The 24801-nt window shown below is 48.8% G+C and overlaps 1 protein-coding gene across 4 annotated transcripts in view; it reads left to right on the top strand.

The window, feature by feature from the left end:
- Positions 1-24801, top strand: part of DGLUCY (D-glutamate cyclase) — a 72324-nt gene that overhangs the window by 32909 nt on the left and 14614 nt on the right. For all 4 annotated transcript variants that reach the window (XM_036882330.2, XM_036882329.2, XM_057488214.1 and 1 more), the window contains 7 exons: positions 5-203; positions 3217-3364; positions 4485-4607; positions 6876-7079; positions 10948-11208; positions 18927-19026; positions 21860-22008. In XM_036882330.2, the coding sequence (XP_036738225.2) occupies positions 5-203; positions 3217-3364; positions 4485-4607; positions 6876-7079; positions 10948-11208; positions 18927-19026; positions 21860-22008 (1184 nt within the window). The remainder of the gene's footprint in view (positions 1-4; positions 204-3216; positions 3365-4484; positions 4608-6875; positions 7080-10947; positions 11209-18926; positions 19027-21859; positions 22009-24801) is intronic.

Raw genomic sequence — 24801 nt, 5'->3', positions numbered from 1 at the left:
CCAGGACAGGCTGTCCCCAGTTCCTGAAATATGAGTTCGGTGTCTGCACGGACAGCCTGGCCTCGCTGGAAGAGTACTCGGAGCAGCTGAAGGACATGGTGGCCTTCCTCCTGGGCTGCAGCTCCTCGCTGGAAGGGGCCTTGGAGCAGGTGGGGCTCCCCAGAGGAGACCCAGCAGGCCACGGCCACACAGGTGCATACAAGGTAGGGACACCATCCACAGGGCAGAGTGGCTTGGCAATGTGGACCATCTTGTGTTTTCTTTTGGAGGGGAGAATATTGGCACAGGAGGCAGGAGACCTAAGTTCTGACCCCAACTCAACCATTTGCTGGCTGTGCAACCCAAGACAAGTGGTCAGCCTCTCTGAGCTTGTTTCCTTATCTGGACAATGGGAATGGGACCTCCAGCTTCTCCCCTGCCCGCCTCTGGGATTGTTGTAAACCAAGCTGCTTCTGATTAGAAACAAGGCTGCCTACAGTATGTGCTGCTTTTCACGTGTGAAATACGTGCCTAAGCAGTTTTCTGGAAGGTAGGGAAGGGTGGGGGCAGAACTGTGGCCTTGAGAGCTAGTCAAGCCCTTTAGAGATAGCTTGTTGAGGCGTGTAAACCAAACCCGTTTGGAATTCGTCTGGCTCCTTTAACTTAGGGCGGCTCAGTGAGGTTTTTGAAAATCCTCCCTGGCTCCAACTTCCTGGCATCAGGGAATATGTGCCTGGCTGGGTTAAGGCCCGGGCATTCGTGACAGAGCCTCAGCCAGGCTGTTGGCCGCTGAGTTATGTCTCTGTCAGAAAAGCTGAGTCATGTTCTCGGTTGGAGGTGGCCACTGGTGGTCACAGACGCAGTGTGCTCACCTCTCCTGGGACATGCCTGCTGCCTCCCTGCTGGGTCCTGAGGTTTCATTCCAGCCACTACTTGTCAGGGGAGAGAACTAGGTTCTCTCATTCATTCCACGGACCCCTTCCAGGACATCTGTGTCAGGCCCTGGAAGTCACTCTGCTGGGCGGATGGTCAGCCAGTGCCCATGGCCTGCTCCAGGTTTCTTTACAGAGGATGCCGAGTGGAGATTTTGTCTTGGACACATGTATTAAATCTCGCCTGGTCTGGGCTCCCGCCAGACAGGCCTGAGCTGCCTCTGATTAGAAACAAGGCTGCCTACAGCATGTGCTGCTTTTCACGGGTGAAATACATGCCTGAGCCATTTTCTGGAAGGTGGGGAAGGGTGGGGGCAGAACTGTGGCTGCTGGCCAGGGCAGGGCAGGGTCTGAGCCTGGAACACACCGCCATTCATGCACAGACTATCATCGGTGTGGAAGCGAGGCCCAGAGAGAGAAAAGGGCTTGTTCAAGCCCCAAAGCCGGGCTGGCAGCCAGCACTCCTGGCTCCCATCAATAAAATGTCAGTAGGAGAGATGTCACAATGCAATGACTTTGCACAGAGATGCTCAAACTGCCCATAATATGAGCTCTGAAGAGCCTTGGTTTCTCCACAACACCTCACTGCCCCCCGTGGTCACCCCCAGCTTGCAGTTTAATAGGGACACCCCTGCCTGTAGGCTCTGGGAGAAAGGGCCAGCAGCCACCCCAGGGCCGTCAGGTCCTCAGGGGATGAAGACCCCGAGAAGGAGGCATTGCAGCCTTGGGGGCACTGCCTGTCCCCTCTGGGAGTCCCTGGCGCATGCCCCTCCCAAGTGCTGTGATTCAGTCCCCAAACTGGCAGGCACACCAAGGTTGGTTCTGCTACAGCCAGGGTGCCCCAGGGAGGAAAACTTTTCCCTCCTTCCCTTCTACTTTCTTTGGCTGGTCTAATAATTAAACTGACATATCAGACAGATTAACAAGAGAAAAATATGTAATTTCGTATGTACAGGAGAACATTCCTATAGAAATATGAGACTCAAAGAGGTGACCAAAGCAGACAGCTTTTATACTTTTTGGACAAAGAAACAACAGATTTGTGAAGAATTGACAAGACAAAGACATGTGGGCTCCGGGTAGTAAATGAGCCAAGTGACAAGGCTGATTTGTACGGCTTCCTCAGCCTTGAGCTCCCTTTCTCTGCTGATAAGGATGCCTTCTGCTCTCCTGGCACAGGGAGGGGACTTCTCATAGGGGAGATTTCTTTCCTGCTTTCAGGGGGACAGAGGAGGTCAGAGTGTCCTTCCTGCACTGGCTGCTTCTCAAGTAACTTTAATGCAAGATAATCCATATGCCAAAGTGGTATATTTTGGGGGAGCCATATTCTGCCCCCCACTTAGTGTTAAGAGCAAGCCCTTCAGGCAGCAGCCAAGACTGTCCCAGTGGATTATCATCCTGGCCATGTCCTAAATCTTTCATAAGCCCCACTGCAGGGACCAGAAACCAGTCAGGGGAAAAAAACACCACCACCACTGACAGTCACTCGGGTCATCCGGGCAACTTTCCTTAAGACAGGAGTGCCTCGGCGGGGGAGGGGAGTCTGGGCACAGGCCCCATCCCCTGTGTGGCAGAGCAGACCCCAGTGCTTCCCGCGAGGTCCCTGCTGCCCTGGGTCCCTCAGCCTCCGATTCTGCCAGAGATCTTCACCTGAGGTCCATGGGCCTCTTGAGGTCAGTGGAGAAAATTCAGAGGATACATGGAATTGGGTGGGAAAAAACTACATTTTTATTTTCATAGCCTCCAACTATAATTGAGCGTTTCCTTCAATTATGAATGCAGGCGACAAAGTGCAGTCATATCAGCAGACCCTGTGACTTTGTGGCTGCCCAAGGAAATCACAGGTATTTTCATGCCACATCCCAGTCCTTCCTGACATCTCAGAAATAGGATATCCTAATGTTGATCACTGTTTCAGAATTATTCTGGTAGACCTGCCATCTTGTTCCTTAAACTGTTCATGAAGAAGCATACACATGTCTGTATAACACTGTTTCATAATTCAATACCTGCATTTGTAATGTAACTGGTTTCCTTGGTAATCTGATGCATTGCTCTGCGTGGGGGTCCGTGACTGCTCCAGGCTACCAATGGGGTGCCCAGCATATACAAAATTAAGAGTCTCTGTTCCAGACCAACTACCAGCAAACTTTCTCATTTCTATGCCGCATAAAAGCAGAAGTAATATTTTTATAATAGCTACTTGGCCCGCCTTCTTCATTCAGCTGCCTTGAACTCTTGTTCCTCAGGGCTTTCATCTGCGCTCATTCTATTTTTTAACCTGTTTTACTTGATTTCTTGTCAGACGACAGTGCCATGCGCCACCGTGGCTGGCTTTTGCTGCCCTCTGGTGGTCACCGTGAGGCCCATTCCCAAGGACAAGCTGGAGGAGCTGGTGCAGGCCTGCTGCTCCATGGGGGCGGAGGGACAGCCCATTCATATCGGGGACCCAGGTGAGTGTCCACTCTCGTTCATGATTCTGACAGCTGCCCTTGGACGCCAGCACAAGAAGACGGGAACTTGCCTTGCTCCTGAGCTGCCCTGGCTTGACCTCATCTTTCCCAGGGGTCCCAGTGGTCCTGGACTAGACTCAGACCCCTGCACAGTGTTAGGGCTGTGTTTGCAGATGTCCTTCAGGTTTAGAATAGTCAGCCTCACCCAGTGGCTCCTGCGAACGTCAAGTGGACCTGGGGTGGTAGAAGCAGGGGGTGGGGGAGGCAGCAGAGCCGTTCGTCCTGCGGCCTCTAAGCTATGCTGTCCCTCAGTGGCGTATTTGGGCAGCGGAAGGCTTCATTCCAAATGCTGCCTTGGACTGAAATCCACTGATCCCCAGTGTATTAAATCAGCCTGAGAACGAGCGAGCAGATCTCAGGGTGGCAGCTGCGAGGCCCCTTGGAGGCTGCCAGGGGGCAGGATGAGAGCTTGGGACTGGGCCTTGGGTGAGAGGCAGAGTTCCGTGCAACTGAACTCGCTCGGCTGTATAACAAACAAGATCAGACAATGCCTGGCATTCTGTAAAGATGCAATCTGCACTTGCCGCTTTCCTTCTAGAAGGATGGTCCCGGGACCACCCAAAGCAAAGTCTGCTGGATTGTTCTGTCATTAGTGGGGAGGGGCTGGGCCTGACACATCATCTATGCTGAGCGCTCTGCTGCCTGGCCAGAGACAGGGACGCTGTCAGTGGTCAAGCAGCAGAGTTTAGGTCTGTGTTATGTGACTCTGTCTGTACCAAGATGGAACCTCACAGATGCTGGCTGTTAGCGATCTCTGTATGATCTGTACAATGAGGGTGTTGGGCTAAATGCACCCAGACTCCTCTAGAAATCACACCAAGGCTTTGAGATTCTGTGTTCTGAACTGTACCCCTCACAATGGACTAGCAGTTAGTAAGCATCCTGCACTAACAAGTCCTGGCTCCTTTTCTCCTCCACCTCCTGCTCTGATACCCCGTACAGCGGTCCCATGCCTGGGGCTCCTCTTGGGGACAGAAGCATAAACTACTCACATGTGCAGCTTGGATGGTGCCTGCCTGTGCAGGATCTGATGGAAGCCACTTTCTTTCTTCATTTACAGAACTGTTAGGAATCAAAGATCTTGCCAAACCTGACTACGGGGACCCTGTGGTGTGTCAGCCAGGGGATGTCCCCGTGTTCTGGCCTTCTCAGATGACCAGTCTCGAAGCTGTCAGCAGCTGCAGTACGTCTGGGCTTAAGGGGGGCAATTACCCTAACCTAGAATGCAAATTGGTGGGCCTCTAGTTCTTGAAAGTATAGACTTGCAGTGCAATGATTTAAGAAATAAAGTCATAAAACAAAATTCAAAACATAGTCCTGCAGTCTGCAACGAATGCCTCTCCGACTTCATTCTTTTGATCGCAGGCATGGGTCTCACCGTACCGCCTGTCTCAAAGCTCAAACACATTTTGATGAAATATATTTCTATCTGCAGAAGGCTCACAGCCCATTCTAACAGAAAGACCAATATTTAGCTTGACCTTTTGAGATATTTGGAGGTTGGTGGGTTTTGAAAGGTGAAGGCAATCAACACGACCAAACAAACCGTTTCACAGTATCTGCAAGGGATCTGAAAGCAATACGTCAGTTCATTTTATCACAGGCCTAGGGTGATACTACAAGACAGAGACACACGAGGGCACCCCAACCAGCGCACAGTAAATTAGGGAAGTGAAACCTTAAAAATAAGGAGGAATGCGGCCCATTGTTATAGACGCTGGAAAATTCTAGCCGGGTCAGCCACACTTGCACTACAAATCATAGAATTTAGTGTTACTTTATTTTGAAAGCATTCATGAAAATTTAACTATCAGTATGGCTTCATGATAGGGGAAGATGATGATCTCTAATATGGCAAGGGACATTCATGCCAAGATCCATGGGATTCTATTCACTTGTTCTTTTAGCATAAATGAATTGGGCAGCTGCTATGTGCCAGATATGGGCCCAGATCTTGGGAATGAAATGTTGCATGAGACAAGATGTGGTTCTCAGGGCTTGTGGTCATTTCCGAGTGTGTGTGTGGCTCATTTGTGTACACACATCCAGCACAGTGTCTCACCCACCTCCTGCACACCAGTCATGCCCTGCAGCAGAGGCCTCGCCACCATGACACTCCAGCACTCTGGCTCTGGCTTGCAATTGCATATTTGATTGTAAATGAGACCAAATGACATCACTGGTCAGGGACAACCTTTAATCTTTCTCATTTATAAAAATCATGCTCAAACTTCAATACTTAAACTTCTATTAGCAGTAGATTAGATGCTGCATACCTCACAACTGATAAGACAAAACCCCGTTTCACACTCTGAGCTGACTGTTCTCGTGTATACCTGGCATTGGAGTGGCCAATATTGGGTGCTGTCCAAAACACAGAAAAATGATTGCGTTCATCAAAATTCTTAGTTCTTCACCATCTAAAGATTTAGAATGCTTTTTGCAACTATCAGTAATTTTCCTTCTGAAGTATTGTCTGACTTGGCTTTCTATTAGATCTGAAGAATGTAACTGCTTTCTGTGAAATCCAAGACATTGTTATTTACTCAGTTCACACCTACATTTATTTAGCCCCTTTTATGTGCAAAGCACTATGGGGGATTCTGAGATGCATAAGCAATGGTCCCTCTTCTCTGGGAGCACACAGCAAAGTGGGTTAGAGTACTTGAGGATAATATTGATGAGGGCAGAAGGTATAATATAGTATAGTAAGTATTAAACACCTAATGGGCCAGGCACAAGGACACAGAATGTGTAAGATACAGTGTCTGGTTCAGTAACACAAACCATCATTTATCGAGGTCTTACTCTGGACCAGGCACTTTGCTAAACACCTTTATGTACCTTTTCCAGCTGAGTTCTGACAACAATCATAAGATGTATTGTCATTATTTTATAGTTGAGGAAATAGGTTTAGAAAGGATAAAGTTGCATCTTTTGAAACTCAAGTGTGTTTGCCATGTTCTTAACAACCATGCCAGAGGGCTTCAAGTTTTCCAGAGTCTAGTAAGAGAGTTTTTTAAATAACAAAATCAGCATAAATCAAAGCAAAATATAAGTACTATGAGAATAATAGAAGCTATGCTCAAGGGCAGCTCTAACTTTACTGCAAAGTAAAGCAAGATGGCCCATGCATTTTAAGAGTTCAGTAAGTACTTTCTGATATCCCTGGGATTAAACTGATGGAAATTCCTAGAGCTCTATTTATAGCTGTACCCCACTTCTCTTCCCATACTCAACTAATCTTCACTTTCTTAAAAATGGGAGGCACCTGTTTAAGTGGCACTTGATTTAGCCATAAGTCAGCTTGTTCTGACCTGGTGCCACCAAGCAGTAGAGGGAGTGCCGTTGACAGAGTTGGTGCCCAGCAACATCTTGTCACTCAGCCATGGGCTAGTGAGAATGGACTGGGTTTGACTGAGGGGGCTCAGTTCTCCTTTGTGTGTTTTAGGGACCCCACTGGCTTTTACCAGTGCGCCAGGTTGCACAGTTCTGACCAGCCTGAAGAATACAGAGGGTCCAGCCAGCTGTCTCACCCCTGAGGGAATTCCAGAGGTCCACTGCATTTCCCAAGATCCTTTGCACTACAGCATTGCGTCAGCGCCAGCCATTCAGAAGATCAGAGAACTTGGGGCTCTAATTGCCTTAGACCCAGGTAAGAAACAAAGCATTCACACCTTAATGGCCTGGAGAAGTCCATCACTGGTATAATGTTCAATATTATGCAAACTGCCTCTATAGTATGATTGTTTTAAATGCTTATACCATATATGAATGCCCCAAAGAAATAAATGCACCAAAATATGGATGGTCATGATCTCTTGGTAGTGCAATTATGGGTGATTTTTGTTTTCTTCTTTATGTTCCCCCCTAAATTTTAAACACAACATGTGGAGGAGTGAGGGAAGCATGCTTGTTAGTTGGGCCCATTGCTGCCAGAGCTAAATTGGGGTTAAATGAGTAAGAACCAAAGGGAGAATGGTTCTTAAGTAGTCAACTGCCACCATTTAAACAAAGTCACCCGTGTATTTAAGATGTCCCTAATCTTCCTCTTTTGTGCCATTGCCATTTTTTGTCCCTGGCAGCAGGGGTGTGGTGGGGGCTGGACCGCTGTTCCTTCAGGGATCCTGGTGGGGCCAGACCTGCAGGGACCATCTCACAACAGCCTGTAGCTGACATGTTTATTGTACGTTGTGTCTCAAAGGACAGCACTCCTGTGCTTTGCAAGCTGCTGACTTTCTAGACATTGGATAGGGCTGGTGGAATCCCTAGGGGTCTGCTGGTTCCCGTTAGGACGAGGTTAGCTGAAAGTAGGTTGAGGGCTTTTAATTTCCAGCTCCATCAAGCTTAATTTCTAATCCTTTGCTGCCAGCAGAGGGCGCTGCTGTGCGTGGTAAATTCAATCCATCTGCGGGTTAAGTCTCAGCAGGCTTTAAGGTGTAGACTTCACTGCTGTGCTCTCACCTGTTTCCTTATCAGCACAACAGGAATAATAACAGTTATAAATAACAATTATACTCCCTCTTGGGGTTGTGATAGGCAATAAGCATAACAGCTACCAACTACTGAGTTTTACTCTCAGCCAGACATGTGCTAAAACACATGTTTTATCTTGTTAAATTCTCCCAGTGACCCTATGCGGCAGCTATCAATAACTTTCTTTAACAGATGAGGAAACTGAGGCACATAAGGTTAAGAAACTTGCCCAAGTCCACATACGTAGTAGACAGTCAGGGCAGAGCTTAAACTCACACCCAGTGACTCCAAGGCCCATGATCAATTAAGTGTTGGGTAAATTGGAATCTGAGCCTAAATGGTATGTCACAATCTCACCTGGGCAGCTACGAAAGTGCTCTAGTCTCTCCAGGCTCACACCCCATTTCCTCTTCTGCACCTTCTCATGGGCTGTGATTCTAGAACTGGCTGACCTTTGCACTTTGAATGTCTGGAGAAGGCATATGTGGCCTCCCGGCCAGCCCATCTGACACCTGCTTCCCAAGCAGATGCCTGGAATGATGGTGGTGGGGCCCCGTGGAGAGCTGAGTGGAGAGGCCACCCTGGGGAGGTCAGTCCTCTGGAACAGACTTCCAGGACCCAGGCAGGGCTGATTATCAGTGCAGAGAGCAGCACCGGGCAGGGCCATAGAGCCGAAAGCCTGGTGCCCTTTTGTGTTGGCAAACACCATGCCAAGAGTATGACCATACAGACCACCCTTAAAAATGTCTGATCTCTCCCCTGGGCCTGGGAGAAAAGGTATCCCCCAGTTACAGGGGTTCTGCAGTAACAAAACTTCCCTTGAAACCACAGGGCATAGCTTTTTGCTCATTTATTTGTCTGGTAGGTTGTTTGTTCATCCACTCATTTATTCTGCATAGAATATGGTTTCTTTTACTAACAGACAGTAAAGTTTGGATCTATGGTCCCCACAGATGCATGCACCTTTTAGGACATATACATATGCTCATAAGTAAGTATATGTACAGTCTCTTACATAGGTGGATTTTTTTTTTTAATTTCTGCAATACTTTCTCCTTCACAAAGATTCTTACCCAGGCTGACAGCTCTCCCACTCAGCACAAGGGTCATGAGAGAAGATGAATTATTAATTCTGCCATTAGCTCAGATAAGAAGGTAACTGGGAAGTAAATTTACTGCAGACACGGTACACCCATTGCTTCATAAAAATGATCCGGAAAGTTGTCAACACCCACCTTCAGTCCTTGTGCAGACTCTGCAGACTTGAAGCATGGGGCTTCGGGGAGAAGCAGATTTATGACTGTCTGAATGTCCCAGTATTGTCTGTGAAGGGGCATCCTTAAAGACCCTCAAGAACAGCAGATGCTCTGATTCCTACTATGTTAAATAAATAGCTATAAGATTCATGACCGTGTACTGAGCATTACTCACTGTGCATAATAATAGAGCCACTCAGTCATTTTTGAGAGGACATTGGCTTGCATTTGAGATGCCTGGAAAATAGGAAGGAATACAAGGTGTATAGTAATGGTATTTTCCCTGGTAATAAAATCATCATAAATGCACAGCCTGCTTTAAAGTTGACAAAATTCTCTCTCCCCTCCTCCATCTTTTGGTGCTCACCAAGGGTTACCTCCCTATTTTTTCTTTTAAGATGTTGTTATTCCTCTCCCCATTTATCAACAGTAATTTGTGCCCACTGTAGAAGCATCAGAAAACATATGGAAGTAAGACACAATAGAAATTGCCAGAATCCCATCACAATTCACCATTATTAACAACTCGTTTGGCCACACGACTCCAAGGGGCCACCCACTAGATTCTACATCTGGGACTGTTCCTCCATAACAAACCCTGTGTCCTTCATGTTCTCCAGGCACCTCAAATGCAAGCTGACATCCTCTCCTGTCTCTTAGGCCCCCTCTCATTTCAGCCACAGCTGGGGTGGAAGTTCTGAGTCCCATCCTGCCTTCCCAGGGCACAGACAGGCTCTGAGGTCACCTGAGTGTGGACAAAGGACCAATGATAAGTGATGAGCACTGGGAAGCTGTGCTGCCCAATAGGAACGAGTGCGGCAGCCGCTGGTGCACATCCTCGTGGATGCTGCTGGTGCCCGTCCATGCCCTGGGCTCCCTGAGAACTGTAGGGGGTTCCCCAGCATGACAGCTCCCCTTAGGCTCAGGTGGCTCTGCTCCTCCACCTGAGGGTGTTCTTGGACCCCCAGACCCTCCACCAGAGGCATCTGCACCCAGTGGGGGCAGGGGCTGGTGCATACATGGCGGTGTCCCTGTCCTCTGGCGGACATTGCCGAGCTGTGTGCCACGCGGCTCCTCAGAGGACCTCCAGCGGGACTAATGTCTCACTTCCTCAGCTGCTGACTTGTCTCTTGGGCTCACTTCCCACTGAAGTCCCTGCATCTCTGTATTTGTCTTAGTCTCACGGGCTTCTTTTGGGGAATCCCCGACGAAGGCAGTACTATTTCCCTTCCTTCTCCTGTATTAGACTTTGCTAACCTGATATAACAAATAAACCCCAAGCTGCTTTGCTCAAATACAGCAGAAGTGTGTGCCTCTCTTGTGCAACAGCCCAGGGCAGGTCTTCCCCGGGGAGTGAGCTAGTTCAGCAGCAGGTGGGATCTCCTCCCGCAGCCACCCCGGGACCCAGGAGCTGTGCCATCACACCCCGTGCCATCACACCCTGTGACCCCCAGGGGGCGCTAGTTGTCAACATCCCAGCCCCTCACAGGAGGCGCGTGGCCTGGCCGGGAGGATGTGGTGCATGCATGCACCTCACCTCCACTCACGTTCCTTGGAGAGAAGCCAGTGTAGTAGCCACACCTAAGTGAACAGGGAGGCTGGTGAGCCATTTACCCAGCTCTCCTGCTGGGGGCAGGGTGGGGGGAAGGGGGAATGCCTTCTGGTGAGCAATCAGCAGTCTGCCATAGCCCTCACGTAAACTTCTGAAACAGACAACCAAATTATTGTTCGTGTAAGTAGAAACCCAGTTACATTTTTTTATTATTTTACTCTATCTTTTTGTAATTTCAGGCAGTCGGGGAATTGGGTACCTGCTCTGTGAAGATGACCTGCTGCGGGCCTCCCTGTCTCTGTCCCATGCCCGCTCAGTTCTCATCACCACTGGGTTCCCCACGCACTTCACCCGAGAGCCTCCGGAAGAGACAGATGGTCCCCCAGGGGCCATTGCTCTGGCTGCCTTCCTGCAGGCCTTAGGGAAGGGGGTCTCCATGATGGTTGACCAGAGAGCCTTGGGTTTGTTCAAGAAGCTTGTCGAAGAGGCTGTTGAGCACGGTGAGCAGCAGATGGGGCAGTCGGTTTCCCCAGATGGCCTTTGTGGGAGGAGGGTGGAGGGAATCACTGTTTGCGGGACTGCCACAGGGCCCCCGGGCACAGCGCTGTGCACCTGACATGGGGCATTTTCCTTAAAGCCCAGACGACAACTCAGCATTATCCCCCCCTTACAGATGAAGAGACTGAGGCTCCTGGAGGTGATTCCCCCCAAGGCAATGGTGAGCTACAGTGGGAACACAGGGCCACCAGGCTCCAGAGCTCTCCATCCCGCTGTGCACCTGCTGCCCTCCCTATGAGAGGCAGGGCGGCCTGCAGAGAACTCTCACCAACCCAGGACAGCCCTGGGCCCCCAGAGTTGGGGGTGGGATAGTTGAGAACAGAGTGAACGAGAGGCTCAGACACCAGTGTCCCACAGGCCCAGATGGGCAGGGTTCCCCCATGCTGCCCAGCTTTCCGGTTGCCCAGATGGGCATTAGAGCTGCAAGTGTTACTGGTGTGGGGCCTCGAGGCCGCTGGCTGTGTACCAAGGTGGGTCTCAGGTGCAGCATGAGCTGCTGCCCCTCATGTCTCCTCTGCAGGTGTTATTCAGCCATGAGCTGGGAGCTTGGTAACTGACTGCTTCCTACTGCCTATCTCTCTGTGTTCCTCAAAATTCAGTCTTCAGAGAAGTAGCTTTCTTTAGGGCTTCAACCCCAGTAAGGGGTAACTTAAAGCACCCGTTATTACATTGGAAGTTTCAAAAAGGCTGTGTCTGAACATACAGAGTCAATTTCATGCAACAAATGTGTGTTGAGTACCTGTCATGTGCCAGGCACTATTTTAGTGTTCTTGAGATCCATGGATGAGCAACACTGACAACCTCCTGCCTCAAGGAGAGTGAGTTCTAGTGGAAGTCGGCAGACTGTAAACAACACGTTAAATTTAAAAAAAGGTTAGATAAACAGTGTAGGTGGGAAAGATGAGGGGGGCATGGGCGTGACGGGCCAGGTGGTGGGTGCTATTCTAAATGAGATGGTCAGGGAGAGCCTCCAGGGGGAGGTGCCCTTTGAGTCAAGACTTGAAGCTGATGGAGAGAGTCCCAGGCTGTGAAGATGGCCAGGGCAGAGCCCATGAGGTGGCGGGGAGGCCCAGCCAGCTTAAGAAAGGGCAACCAGAGAGGAACCAAGATGGTGGCATGAGTAGAGCAGCGGAAATCTCCTCCCAAAACCAAATATATTTTTGAAAATACAACAAATGCAACTAATCCTAAAAGAGAGACCAGAAGACACAGGACAGCAGCCAGACTACATTCACACCCACGAGAACCCAGAGCCTCACAAAGGGGGTAAGATACAAGCCACAGCCCGGCGGGACCCGAGGCCCCTCCCCCCAGCTCCCAGCGGGAGGAGAGGAGTCAGAGCGGGAGGGAGAGGGAGCGCAGGACTGCTAAACACCCACCCCCGCCATCCGCACCAGAGCGCAGACACACAGTGCATGCGTGGGGTCCTGGAAACTAGGGAAACAGGACAGTAAGACCTGTGAGCGGGTCCCCACAGCTGGCGCACCCACGACAAGGAAAAGTGAGTGCTTTTTGAAAGTCTTAAAGGGACAGGGACCCCACAGCTGGACGGAAGCGCCCTGGGACACTTAGCCTAGCAGCTGCGAACCTCAGGGAGCTTTGGGTGCCTGAACCCCCACAGCGCAGCTCAGAGGCCCCTCACTGCGATAAACAGCCTCCCACCTGTTCCCCCTCCAACGCAGCTCCGCCATATTGGAGCAGCAGCCTGAGGCCGGCCACACCCACAGCAACTGCAGAGCTAAATAAACTCCATAGTGGCCAGGCAAGATCAGAAGCCTGGTCTGCGTGCAGCTGCCCCGCACAAGCCGCTAGAGACTGCTGTTCTCCCAGGAGAGGAGGGCCATAAACTGGCAAGAAGGGACTTTCTCTTACCCAACACATGCGCCAGCTCCCCACAAATATATCTATCACCATGCAAAGGCAGAAGAAACTGATACAGACCAAGATCACAGAGGCAAACCCTGAGAAGGAGATAGACCTAACCAGTCTTCCTGAAAAAGAATTAAAAATAAAGCTCATAACCATGCTGATGGAGATGCAGAGAAATATGCAAGAGCTAAGGGATGAAGTCTGGAGGGAGATTACAGACGTCTGGAGGAAGATTACAGAAATGAAACAATCTCTGGAAGGATTTATAAACAGAATGGATAAGATGCAAGAGGCCATTGATGGAATAGAAACCAGAGAACAGGAACGCATAGAAGCTGACATAGAGAGAGATAAAAGGATCTTCAGGAATGAAACAATATTAAGAGAACTGTGTGACCAATCCAAAAGGAACAATATCCGTATTATAGGGGTACCAGAAGAAGAAGAGAGAGAAAAAGGAATAGAAAGAGTATTTGAAGAAATAATTGCTGAAAACTTCCCCAAATTGGGGGAGGAAATAATCGATTAGACCATGGAAGTGTACAGAACTCCCAACAGAAAGGATCCAAGGAGGACAACACCAAGACACATAATAATTAAAATGGCAAAGATCAAGAACAAGGACAGAGTTTTAAAGGCAGCTAGAGAGAGGAAAAAGGTCACCTACAAAGGAAAACCCATCAGGCTATCATCAGACTTCTCAACAGAAACCTTACAAGCCAGAAGAGAATGGCATGATATATTTAATGCAATGAAACAGAAGGGCCTGGAACCAAGGATACTGTATCCAGCACGACTATCATTTAAATATGAAGGAGAGATTAAACAATTCCCAGACAAGCAAAAGTTGAGAGAATTTGCCTCCCACAAACCACCTCTACAGGGTATTTTAGAGGGACTGCTCTAGATGGGAGCACTTCTAAAACTAAATAGATGTCACCAGAGAAAATAAAATCACAGCAAAGAAAGCAGACCAACCAAATACTAACTTAAGGCAAAAAAATAAATCAACTACCCACAAAAGCAGTTAAAGGAAGCACAAAAGAGCACAGAATAAAACAACCAACATATAAAGAACGGACGAGGAGGAGTAAGAAGGGAGAAAAATAAAAAATGACCAGACAGTGTCTAAAATAGCTCAATAAGTGAGTTAAGTTAGACAGTAAGATACTAAAGAAGCTAACCTTGAACCTTTGGCAACCACGAATCTAAAGCCTGCAACGGCAATAAGTACATATCTTTCAATAATCACCCTAAATGTAAATGGACTGAATGCACCAATCAAAAGACACAGAATAATAGAATGGATAAAAAAGCAAGACCCATCTCTATGCTGCTTACAAGAGACTCACCTCAAATCCAAAGACTATAGAAACAAAGAAAGACTGAAGGAACAAAACAGCAGCAGAATCACAGAACCCAAGAATGGACTAACAGTTACCAAAGGGAAACGGACTGGGGAGAAAGGGAGGGAAGGGAGGGCTAAGGATGGGGAAAAAGAAAGGGGGTATTATGATTAGCATGTATAATGTGGGGGGGCATGGGGAGGGCTGTACAACACAGAGCAGACAAGTAGTGACTCTACAGCATCTTACTACGCTGATGGACAGTGACTGTAATGGGGTTTGTGGGGGGGATTTGGTGAAGGGGGGACCCTAGTAAACATAATATTCTTCATGTAATTGTAGATTAATGACAACAGAATTAATTAATTAATTAATTTAAAAAAAAAGAAAGGGCAACCAGCCAGCTGACCGGCCTGGAGTGAATGAGAAGAGAAGCTGGACGGAAAGGCAGAGGTCACAGGGGCCAGACCAGGAAGGGCCTCAAGAGACACCATAAGCAGCTGGGTTTCTATTCCGGGCGGGATGGGGAGCCCTGGGCCGCCCCTGAGCAGAGTTATGTTCTGCCTTAGGTTTTAAAAGATCACACAGGGAGCGGTAGGGACAGGGTGGAAACAGCGGACCGGCCAGGTGTGGCCCATGGGGGACGAGGCGGCCTGCGGCGTGTGGGGCGTGTAGCGCAGCTCTTGGGCCCCGTGTGGTTTCAGCTGCAGCTGGGCTGGGAGCCCTGAGTCACGCTGACCTGACCAGGCCCCACCCCAAGCCAGTGCCCTGTGGGGGTTCTCCAAAATTGTGCAAACTACTGCCTGGAAATATGGAGGCTATGCCTGCTAACTAGTGGGGGGGGGGGCTCTTCTTGGAGACACGCGGGTCCCCGTGGAACGGAGACCCCACTGCCTGGAGCAGTGGCCTTGAACGTGCACACACCCTCCTCCTGGCTTCTCCTCCACCCCGTCCCCACCTTCCCTGCCCCCTCCCCCCTGCCACCTGGGATCATCTCCCAGAGAAGCCACCCGACCCCAGTCTTTGGCTCAGACACTGGTTTTGGAGGCCCCCAAATGGCACGGGTGGAGGTTGAGAGAGGTGACCGCACCTGCCTGCATCGTGCAGGCAGAGCCACGGTTCCCAGGACGGGTGGGTGCGGGTGGAGGCAGAAGGCCCGTGGCGCTCTGAGCCTTTTGGCAGCATGACTGGGACGGCGGAGCTGCCGTCACGGGGAGGACACTGCCGGTGGGGACGGGAAACGGCGCAGCCACTGTGGAAACGGCACGGCGGCTCCTCCTAAACCAGAAGAGAAACCCCGGAAGATCCAGCGGTCCCACCTCCGGTGTTCTCCGGGAGAAGGGAAGGCAGGGTCTCCAGGAGGTATCCGTACACCATGTTCATAACATACAAGGCACAAGTGGAGGCACCCTGAGTGTTGTCAACGGATGAACGGATAAGCAATGTGATGCGCGCACACGATGAACTACCAGCCTTAAAAAGGAAGGAAACCCTGACACAGGATTGCAGACATGCCAAGTGAAGTAAGCCGGTCACAAAGGAAAAAATGCTGCGTGACTCCACTTATATGAGATAACTAGAGACATTGAAGTCATAGGACCAGAAAGCAGAACAGTGGCTGCCAGGGGCCGGGGCCTCGGGGAACAGGAAGTTAGTGTTTAATGGGCACAATCACTTTGGAAAGATGTGAAAGTTCTGGAGATGGATGGTGGGGATGGTGAAGCAACAGCGTTCATGGTCTTACAGCCAGAGCTGTACACTTAAGAATGGTTAAGATGGTAGGTATTTTATCACAATGACAATTCTTATAAATTTTTTTAAAGAGTGCAGGGTTTGAGCCTGTTAAGTGGGAGAAACCTATTAGACCCACAGAGGGAGAAGTCAAGTAGGCGGTGAGATCTATGAGCCAAGTTCAGGGGAGCAGGCTGGGCTGGGAAGATAAATAGGACAGCAGTTGGCAGATTGATGGCCTTCAAAGTCAGGACACTGGATGAGATCACCGAGGGGCTGAACGGAGACAGAAAAGAGGCCCCAGGATTGTGTCTTGGGGTGCTCCACATCGAGAGGCAGAGGAGAAGATGGGGAGCCAGCCAGGAAGACCAAGAAGGAGCAGGGCCGAGGCAGGAGGCAACCCGGGGCAGCGTGTTGTCCTCACCAACTCTGCCAGCTGCTGCCAACAGGCTGACAGTCCTTTCCCTCTGACAGCTGGCATGGTGGATATCTTTAGCCGCCCACTTTCCCAGAAGCCCCCCTGCCCTCCCTGCCTGCCTGGCCGCCCGGCTCAGAGGCCTCCGCTGGGCCCCAGCTGAGCACCGGGGCCTGCACACGCAGCGGCTTAGAGGGTGGGGTTTGCTGGGTGGGCTTTTGCAGAATCCTCGTTACATGTGAGCGAAGAAAGTTAAAATGATTTGGCCTTTTAATGAAAATTACTTCAGTTCATTTTAAAACCGAAGCCTAGGAAATGTCTGAAGAAGCAGCTCAGTCATCTCTTCCCTGTCCTGAGCATCAGTTGACCACACTGATGAACTGGTTCTGTGTAGCTCAGGGCCCATCTTGCCCTGCCTTCCTTTTCAGAGGCTCTTCCTCTGTGTGCCCAACTGTGGATGCGTTATGTCCCCTGCCTGGTGCCACTTCTTGCTAACAGCCTGTGCCTGCCATCCAATTTCAAGGCAGTAAGAAATCACTAGCCTTTATGAAGCACCTACTATGGGCCAGGCCTGCAGCTCAGAGCTCGACACACATCACATCATTGCGCCCACAGCAGTCCTGGGATGTGTACACAATTACCCCATTTTGCCAGAGAGGAAGCTCATAGTTTCCCTGGCTTGCCCAGGGCCACACAGCTGGGAGCTCTTGCTTCCCATCCAGGTCATTTGGCTCTATTCAGCCTGGTCGCTGCTTCACCAGGCTGTTCCCCACGGCACAGAGGGACATGGGGTCTTCCGGGTAGATGTACTCGCACCCCCTCCCATTCCGTAGCGTGCATCATGTGCTCGGTGATCTCCCCCTGATGGACTAAATGCCTTCTCCTTGTCTTTCCCCCTTTGACCTGGGGCAGGGCTGGGGAGGGACACCCCAGGCAGCCACGGTGGGGACACTTTAGGACCTCTGACAATGATTCTGGCTCCTCTGCCCTCAACGTGCACCATCAACTGCCTGGGGTGGTGGCTTTGGGTGACCACATGGTGAAGCTGGGGTGAGCAGCAGCTGTGCTAAAGCCATGTTTATAATACAAGCACGTGGTGTTAACACGGACTGCATGTTTACTTGGGCTGGCTTTATGTGAGGGGCGTGAGGGGTTGATGATGATTATGGAGGTGGCCAGAGCTCCTCCCAGGCTGCTCCTTGGCACCCCTGCTGGGCCACAGAGCAGTGCGGGTGCTCGTGCAGAACCAGTGGGACCCCAAGTGTTGGGTCCAAGCCCCCCATCCTGGGCTGTGTTAGCTGTCTCTCACTGTGCATGCAGAAGACTGTACTGGGCCAGTGAATGTGCAAGGATCCCACCCCAGACTGCGGGGAGGTAGGTGGGTTAATGAACACCAAGTCAGCTTTACTTTACTTCGAGATTTGTGTGTGTTTTCCACATATTCTACAATAACATATATTATTGTATATATATGCATATATATCTATATATAACATGTCTATATAACACATACTACCTATTGATATATAATATATAGGGTTGTACAATAATATATGTTATTATTGTAATTAGAAAAGATGCTATTTTTAAGAGTCAAATGCATTTTGGAAACCACACTGATACCATTACCCAACTCAAGGCCCAGACTCTGGGACCTTTCCTCTATTGTTCTTGAACTTTCCTGAAGCTATGCAGGGAGGCAGGGGTGGGGAGGGATGTGAACAAGAGGTAGAACCTGGAGTCGTGCCACTGACCTACATACTTGTCTTTGCCCAAGTTGTTTAGAATCTCTGGGCCTCAGTTTTCCTCCTCTGTAAAATGGGAATGATAATGCTTCTCACACACAATTGCTGTGAAAATTAAATGAGAGCATGCGTGCCATGTGCTTAGCAGAAGGCTGGCTCACTGTCACCGTGGGCACCTAAATGTGTCCCCAGCACTCACGATGAAAGCAGACCAGAACGGACCTCCTTCCATGTTGTATTATGGGTACCTACATGCAGATTTGCTAGCCCACCATACTGGGGACACTAGCCCAATTCCATCCCTACACAAAGTCACTCCCCACCCTCCCCACCACTGCCAAACCTAGGGTTTACTCAGGACTAAAAGTAAACTTAGGTATCTCTATGTGGAGGTATTGGCTTACCTAACAAAGTATTCTACAAGGAGCTGCTATTCTGTAATGGTAAGGGTACTTTGCAAGGAAGCTTTTGAGAAGCCAACATCAATTCCAAAAATGCATTCCAAAAATGCAGCAGTATAGCTGATGTGTCCACCCTTTGCCTCTGTTTTCAAGGTGTTCTGAAGACACAAGTTCCATTATTAACTTTCCCAGGTGGACCGGCAGGAACTGCTGAGGCATTTCTCTGCAAAGACGGGGACCCCCAGTCACCGAGGTATGTGTGTCCATCTGGCTTAAGTGGGTGGTGGGGGAAAAGCCCACACATACCCCATTAACTTTAACCAAAAAGCTTCTGCACACCTCAGTCCTCCAGAGAGAACAGAGCTGTGGGCCCAGAGGTGCTGACGGGCCAGACTAACCAAGGCTGGGGGTTCGCAGAGGGGCTCTGGAACTGGCAGGTCCCTGAGAGATGGCATATGTTCCTGATAGAGGGAGACTATAGAAAAGTCTGAAAACAGAAATTAGCAATTTCTCTGTCTAGGTCATGACCCATTAGAGAGCTAGATCACTTCATGGGGGGTAATGAGCACCTTGGGAAAATGAGGTAGAAATATCATTGTATATCTTACCTAGGATGGTAAAAACTCTGGTGAAACTGTGTTTGTATTTCTTACTGTGTGTTGTGGTCACACATTCTGAAAAATACTTTATCATGTGTAGAAATATATTTCAGATCTTGTAGCTTCTAATACAGTGTTTCACAAACGTTTTGACAACAATCCACAGTAACACATTTCGCATTGTAAACCAGTACACATACGCACACAACTGAAATGCAAGTTTCAAAGGGCAGTCCGGACTCCCGCTATATGTGGTGTATTCTGGTTTTTTCTATTTCCATCTGTTGTGTTCTCTTCTACTTTTCAGAAGATGCTGGCCTGGACTAATTTATTTCATGACCCACTGATCAGGGTCCACTTAGACTTTAAAAACACTGCTTTAATCTGCCTAGAGGGCACAGCTATATGGTAGGTCACAGCAGATCTGGTGTTCATAATGAGGACTCTGAGTCACCAAGGAAAAGTTTATGGATCCAATATGCTATTTCAAGTTCCAAGAACGCATATGGTGCATGTTAGATATGTTTATATTCTCCAAACAGTTGGCATACAAACAGAGCTCTGGATCCTCAGGGAGATGCTGAAAAATTCTCTTTGGTGGGATCCCTGATGCCAGATAACACAGGTGTTGCTGTTTGGTGAGTGGAGGGAGGTGAGCCAGGTGGTTTGTAGGGAGAGAGGATTCTGCTCTTTTTGCAGGAAATGCATGAACCCTTCCCAGGAGTGAATTACTTCCTGCCGTAGCTAAATGGGCCCTTCTGCCCTAAAAAATCAGTCCACCTTCATGAGGCACATAACTGCGTTCTCCCAGGGGGGAGGTCCAGAAATGGTGTTCTCCCTCCGGATCAGAAGGCATACTGATCCCAACTAGAGCTCTTGTCCTAAACAGCCATTGTCATCATTCCTGAAGTAGCTCCAGAGGCAGTGCAGGGCCCAGGTGCCTTCCTCCTGCTGATTCTGCTTTGCAGGGGCTCCCTTCTTCTGCCCTGGGTGTGCAGCCTGAGGTTTACATTCCCAGACTGACTCAGTGGCTGGCTCATCCTCACACGTGATGCCTCTGTATTCCGGTACAACCAAAGGACATGACAGGCATGTAGATTGATTTTTAAAAAACCTGAATAGAGAAAGCATTCAGAGTTAAGATTTTTTATTGTGGTAAAATATGCATAACATAAATGTTGCCATTGTAACCATGTTTAAGTGTGTAGTTCAAGGGCATTAGGTATATTCACACTGTTGTGTAATCACCACTGCCATCATCTCCAGAACTTCTTTATCTTCCCTTACTGGAAGGCTGTACCCATGAAACAATAACTCCTATTCCCCCACCCCCCAGCTCTTGGCAACCCTACATTCCACTTTGTCTTTAGGATTTTGATGACTCTAGTACCTCATATAAGTGTTTGTCCCTTTGTGACTGGCTTATTTCACTTAGCAAAATGTTATAATGTGTCAGGACTTCCTTCCTTTTTAGGCTGAATAGTAGTCCCTTGTATGGACATACCACATTTTGCTTATTGTCCATTGTTGATGGACAGTTGGGTTGCTTTCACCTTTTGCCTAGGGTGACTAATGCTGTTATGAAACAGATATACAAATATTTCTTCAAGACCCAGCTTTCAGTTGTTTGGGGTACATACCCAGAAGTGGAATTGTTGTATCATATGGTAATTCTATTTTAAATTTTTTGAGGAACCACCACATGGTTTTCCATAGCAGAGTTAAGACTTTAAAGAACTCCATCATGGGGGGATTTGGAGAGATTTTAAAAAGTGCAATTTTCATATGCTTAAATTGGATGATCAGAACAATAGTCCTCCTAATAATGATAGCAACCACAGCCACTGAGCACTGAGTAGGTGTGCGGCTCCCCGCTAGGCACCCTCCCACATTCTCTCATTTAACCCTCCTGACACTGTATGAGACAACAGGTCCTGCTGTCAAGTCTTCTGACAGGTGCAGCAGAAGAGGGGCAGGGAGGTTAAGTGGCTGCCCCCAACCAGCAGCAGGAGAACCTGGAACTGGAGCCTACAATCTTACCGCCATGCTCTCTGTGCCCTGTCTCTCTCTATTTCTTTCTGTCTTGGGCTCGACTGATTTGTCTTCTATTTCCGTTCTGTTTTTGTCTGTTTTGTGTCCATAAACTGAACAAGATCCTAGAAGATGGCAGTGGAGGGCCAATCGCAGCCAACACTCAAATCTTGGGTGCTGGCACCCCACTAGGTGGGGCACCAGCAGTGTCCACTGTGGTAACCCTGACCATCTATCTGCCTTCCTGCATGCACAGCCTTTGACTCTAATAAAATGCTACCATTTCTGATGCACTCACTTTAAATGATCTGATAGGCGAGCCCCCAGCACAGGCCCCACCACCTAGATGTTCAGGCAAGTTCTATAGGAATGAAAGGATCAAAGAAAGAATGAAGGAGGGAGCCAATGAGGTGACCACACTCTCCATAAGGACCCCATCCCCTTGCTTGCTCACAGATTCGACCATCTGGTGGCAATAGAGCGCGCAGGAAGGGCCGCTGATGGCAACTACTACAACGCGAGGAAAGTGGACATCAAGCACTTGGTTGACCCCGTTGATGATCTTTTCCTTGCAGCACGAAAGATTCCTGGAATCTCATCAACCGGTAAGCAAGGGACACTGAGAATTCAACAAGAATGTGTTAGCACTAAATGCCTTTTTATTGACTCTTAAACACACGACAGGGAAGAGTTATATGGGGACATCATTTTCCACTCCAGAGATGGCCTATGTTTGTCATGGTCAGTATAGACAACAATGACAGTCATTTAGAAACCCTACATTCCCACAAGTAAGAAACGGAAATGACACTTAATCAGGCGATTCTATTTGCCCAAGTCTGAAATATCAAAGCTAAAAAATAACAGCAATAAAATCAAGGTATGGCATATTATTTTGGTCATACAGGACAGATGTATCACGTATACTATGTATCATCTTATGAAGCATATTAGTTTCTAAATATATGTTAGATAGATGATTAGGGCAAAGTTTTGATTGCTAATAACATAATGTGCTCATTTGTGTTTGTACAGAATTTTATAGTTTTCAAAGAGGTAGTGAAACATCCCTCATATTGTTTAAGCCTCTTTACAACTCTGTGAGGTGGGTAAGGCGGGTAAGAGTGTTAAAAAATGAGGCCTAGGGAGGTTTCTTGAGGTTTCCTAGCTAATCAGTGTTGCTGATTGAATTAGGAATAGAGTGCAGACTCTTGGGACTCTACCCCAAATGAGATGCTTTTCATTGGAGTCATATTACCTCATGAATTCCTGAAAGGCTTGATGTAACTCCCGAGGGGAACCAGTGTTCCTTCCCTGGGGTAGGTATCAGACCTGGAGTAATTAAGGCCTGTTTGCCATTCTGTTTATTTATTCTCCCCATTCAAACACTTCAGAGTGTTTCCCAGATTCATTAGTTGCCTTTGGCTTTTGAGGTTTTGATGGGACAATGAAAGTCTTCCGGGCTGAGTAGAAAATTTCTGCAAATTTCCCTGGTGTTTTCCCAGAAGAGGCCCTGGGTTTGGTACAAACACAGTTGGCTCATACTTCCTGTCTTTCTGGGCTGGGCAGCCACAGAGGGTCTAAGGCCTGGGGGGGAGGCATTCCCAGCACAGAGAAGGGATGGATCTCTGAGTCCAAAGGGGCAGTCAGGGTCCAAAGGAGCTGCTAGCACACCACACTTCCCCCAGTGGATGTGAAGCAGGACAGGGACATGGGACAAGCATCATGGTTAACTCTCCCTGCCTATGATGGAAAATGCCAAGATATAAACAGTATAGTAAGAACAGGAGGGACTCCATTTTAAGGCTAAGATTCCATTTAAAAAACCAAGGAGTTAGGAAGTTAAGATTCCTAATATATTCTTTGGTAATCAGCCATCAACCCATCCAATCTTAAGGCAGAGCAAGCAGTCCTCACTGGTATGTTTCCAGAGCTTGAGGGAAACCACTATCTTGGAGAAGAACAGGATCAATAAATTCCTCATGTTAAGTTTATCTTACAGAATTATCTAGAGGACTGACTGTAGATAGTGATATAATGTCTCTCACCAGACATTTGCCCTTTGTCCCATTCTTGAAAGCCTTAAAAGACAGAATCCTAAGCCCTTTGTGCCTCTGCTCTGAGGTTGCCCACACTCCCCTTTTTTCGAGTGTGTACTTTTTGCCTTAAATAAAGACTTTTACTGCTCAACTTACTGTGTTTTGTCTCTGCACTCCTCCAGTGGTAAGCATCTTTGTTACTTTTCTATTTCATTCTATTTTCTAGACTTCAGCACTAGTTTTTTCTCTCTCTGTTCTACTTCAGGCAAGTAGGGAGGGGCTACTGAGATCTCTGATGTGGGCTTGCAAGTTCCCGTTGCCTGGGTGACCCAGACAGGACTGCAGCGGTATGATCATGCTCTTTAGTAGGCTGTCTGAAAATCCCTTTCTCTGCCTTTGGGAAGTTCTCAGAACACAATCTCACTCCATCCACTGCTCTGTGGCTCCCCCAAATCCTGGGGTGGTAGGGGCTTAGTCTGCATGCCATGCAGATTCAAGTGGACACTGGACACCAGGTGACCCTGGCTTCAGGAGTTGGCAAGGGATCTGCCCTATGCTGAGCAGGAGTTCAATGAGCTTCCCTCTCCTCCCTCTGTTCTCCCTTGTTCCCTGCTCCCTGTACAGCTGCTGCCATTCCCTGCTGCTCTCACTTTATGAATTCCTTCCTTGTCTGACCTGCTTGATAATTCTTTCTCTTTCAGAGTCAAGAACCCTCCCCACTCCAGGTTGAAGTTTTGCCTGGTATGCAGGGAGAGACTTCCCCAGGTGCAGCTGCCTGGCAACAGGTGGACCCCTGATCTGTGCTGATCCCCCCAGTGGTGACCCCAAGATCCCAAAGGAAGCAAGTGGAGCCCACTGTTTGTGGCTTCAGACTGCCCTCTCTGTGGACCCTGGACCCTTCTCTTGGTCTCAGGAAGCCAAGCCCCTCTAGGCTCCCTCAGCCCCATCAGGGATGCCCCCTGAATATTCCTTTCTCCCCTGTGCTCCAGCAACTCCCTTACTCCTCAGTTTCCATGGGCAGCTGCCTTGTCATGGATATTGCATTCAGTTGAGAATTAAGACACCCCCCCCCTCCCACTTGCCATGCAGGTACTGCCCCCTCTCAGAGACTCTGCAAGTTCCGTCAAGGGAAGAAAGCAAGGCCACAGACAGGACCGACCAGAGGAGGGAACGCAGTGAAACTCATAAAGTGCTAAAGAGCAGAGACAAAATAGACAAAATATTGTGGGGAAAAAAATTCAACTGAGTAGATTTGAAATCTAATTGGTTTTATTAAGTGATTCAGGAATCAGGCAGCATCCCATCTAGCAAGTAGAGAGATGCTCTGAGGAGTTGTACAAAATGGAAGGTTTTTGTAGG

This window comes from Manis pentadactyla, chromosome 11 (genome assembly GCF_030020395.1).
Source record: "Manis pentadactyla isolate mManPen7 chromosome 11, mManPen7.hap1, whole genome shotgun sequence".
NCBI lineage: Eukaryota > Metazoa > Chordata > Mammalia > Pholidota > Manidae > Manis > Manis pentadactyla.
This window is presented reverse-complemented; position numbering and strand designations above follow the sequence as displayed.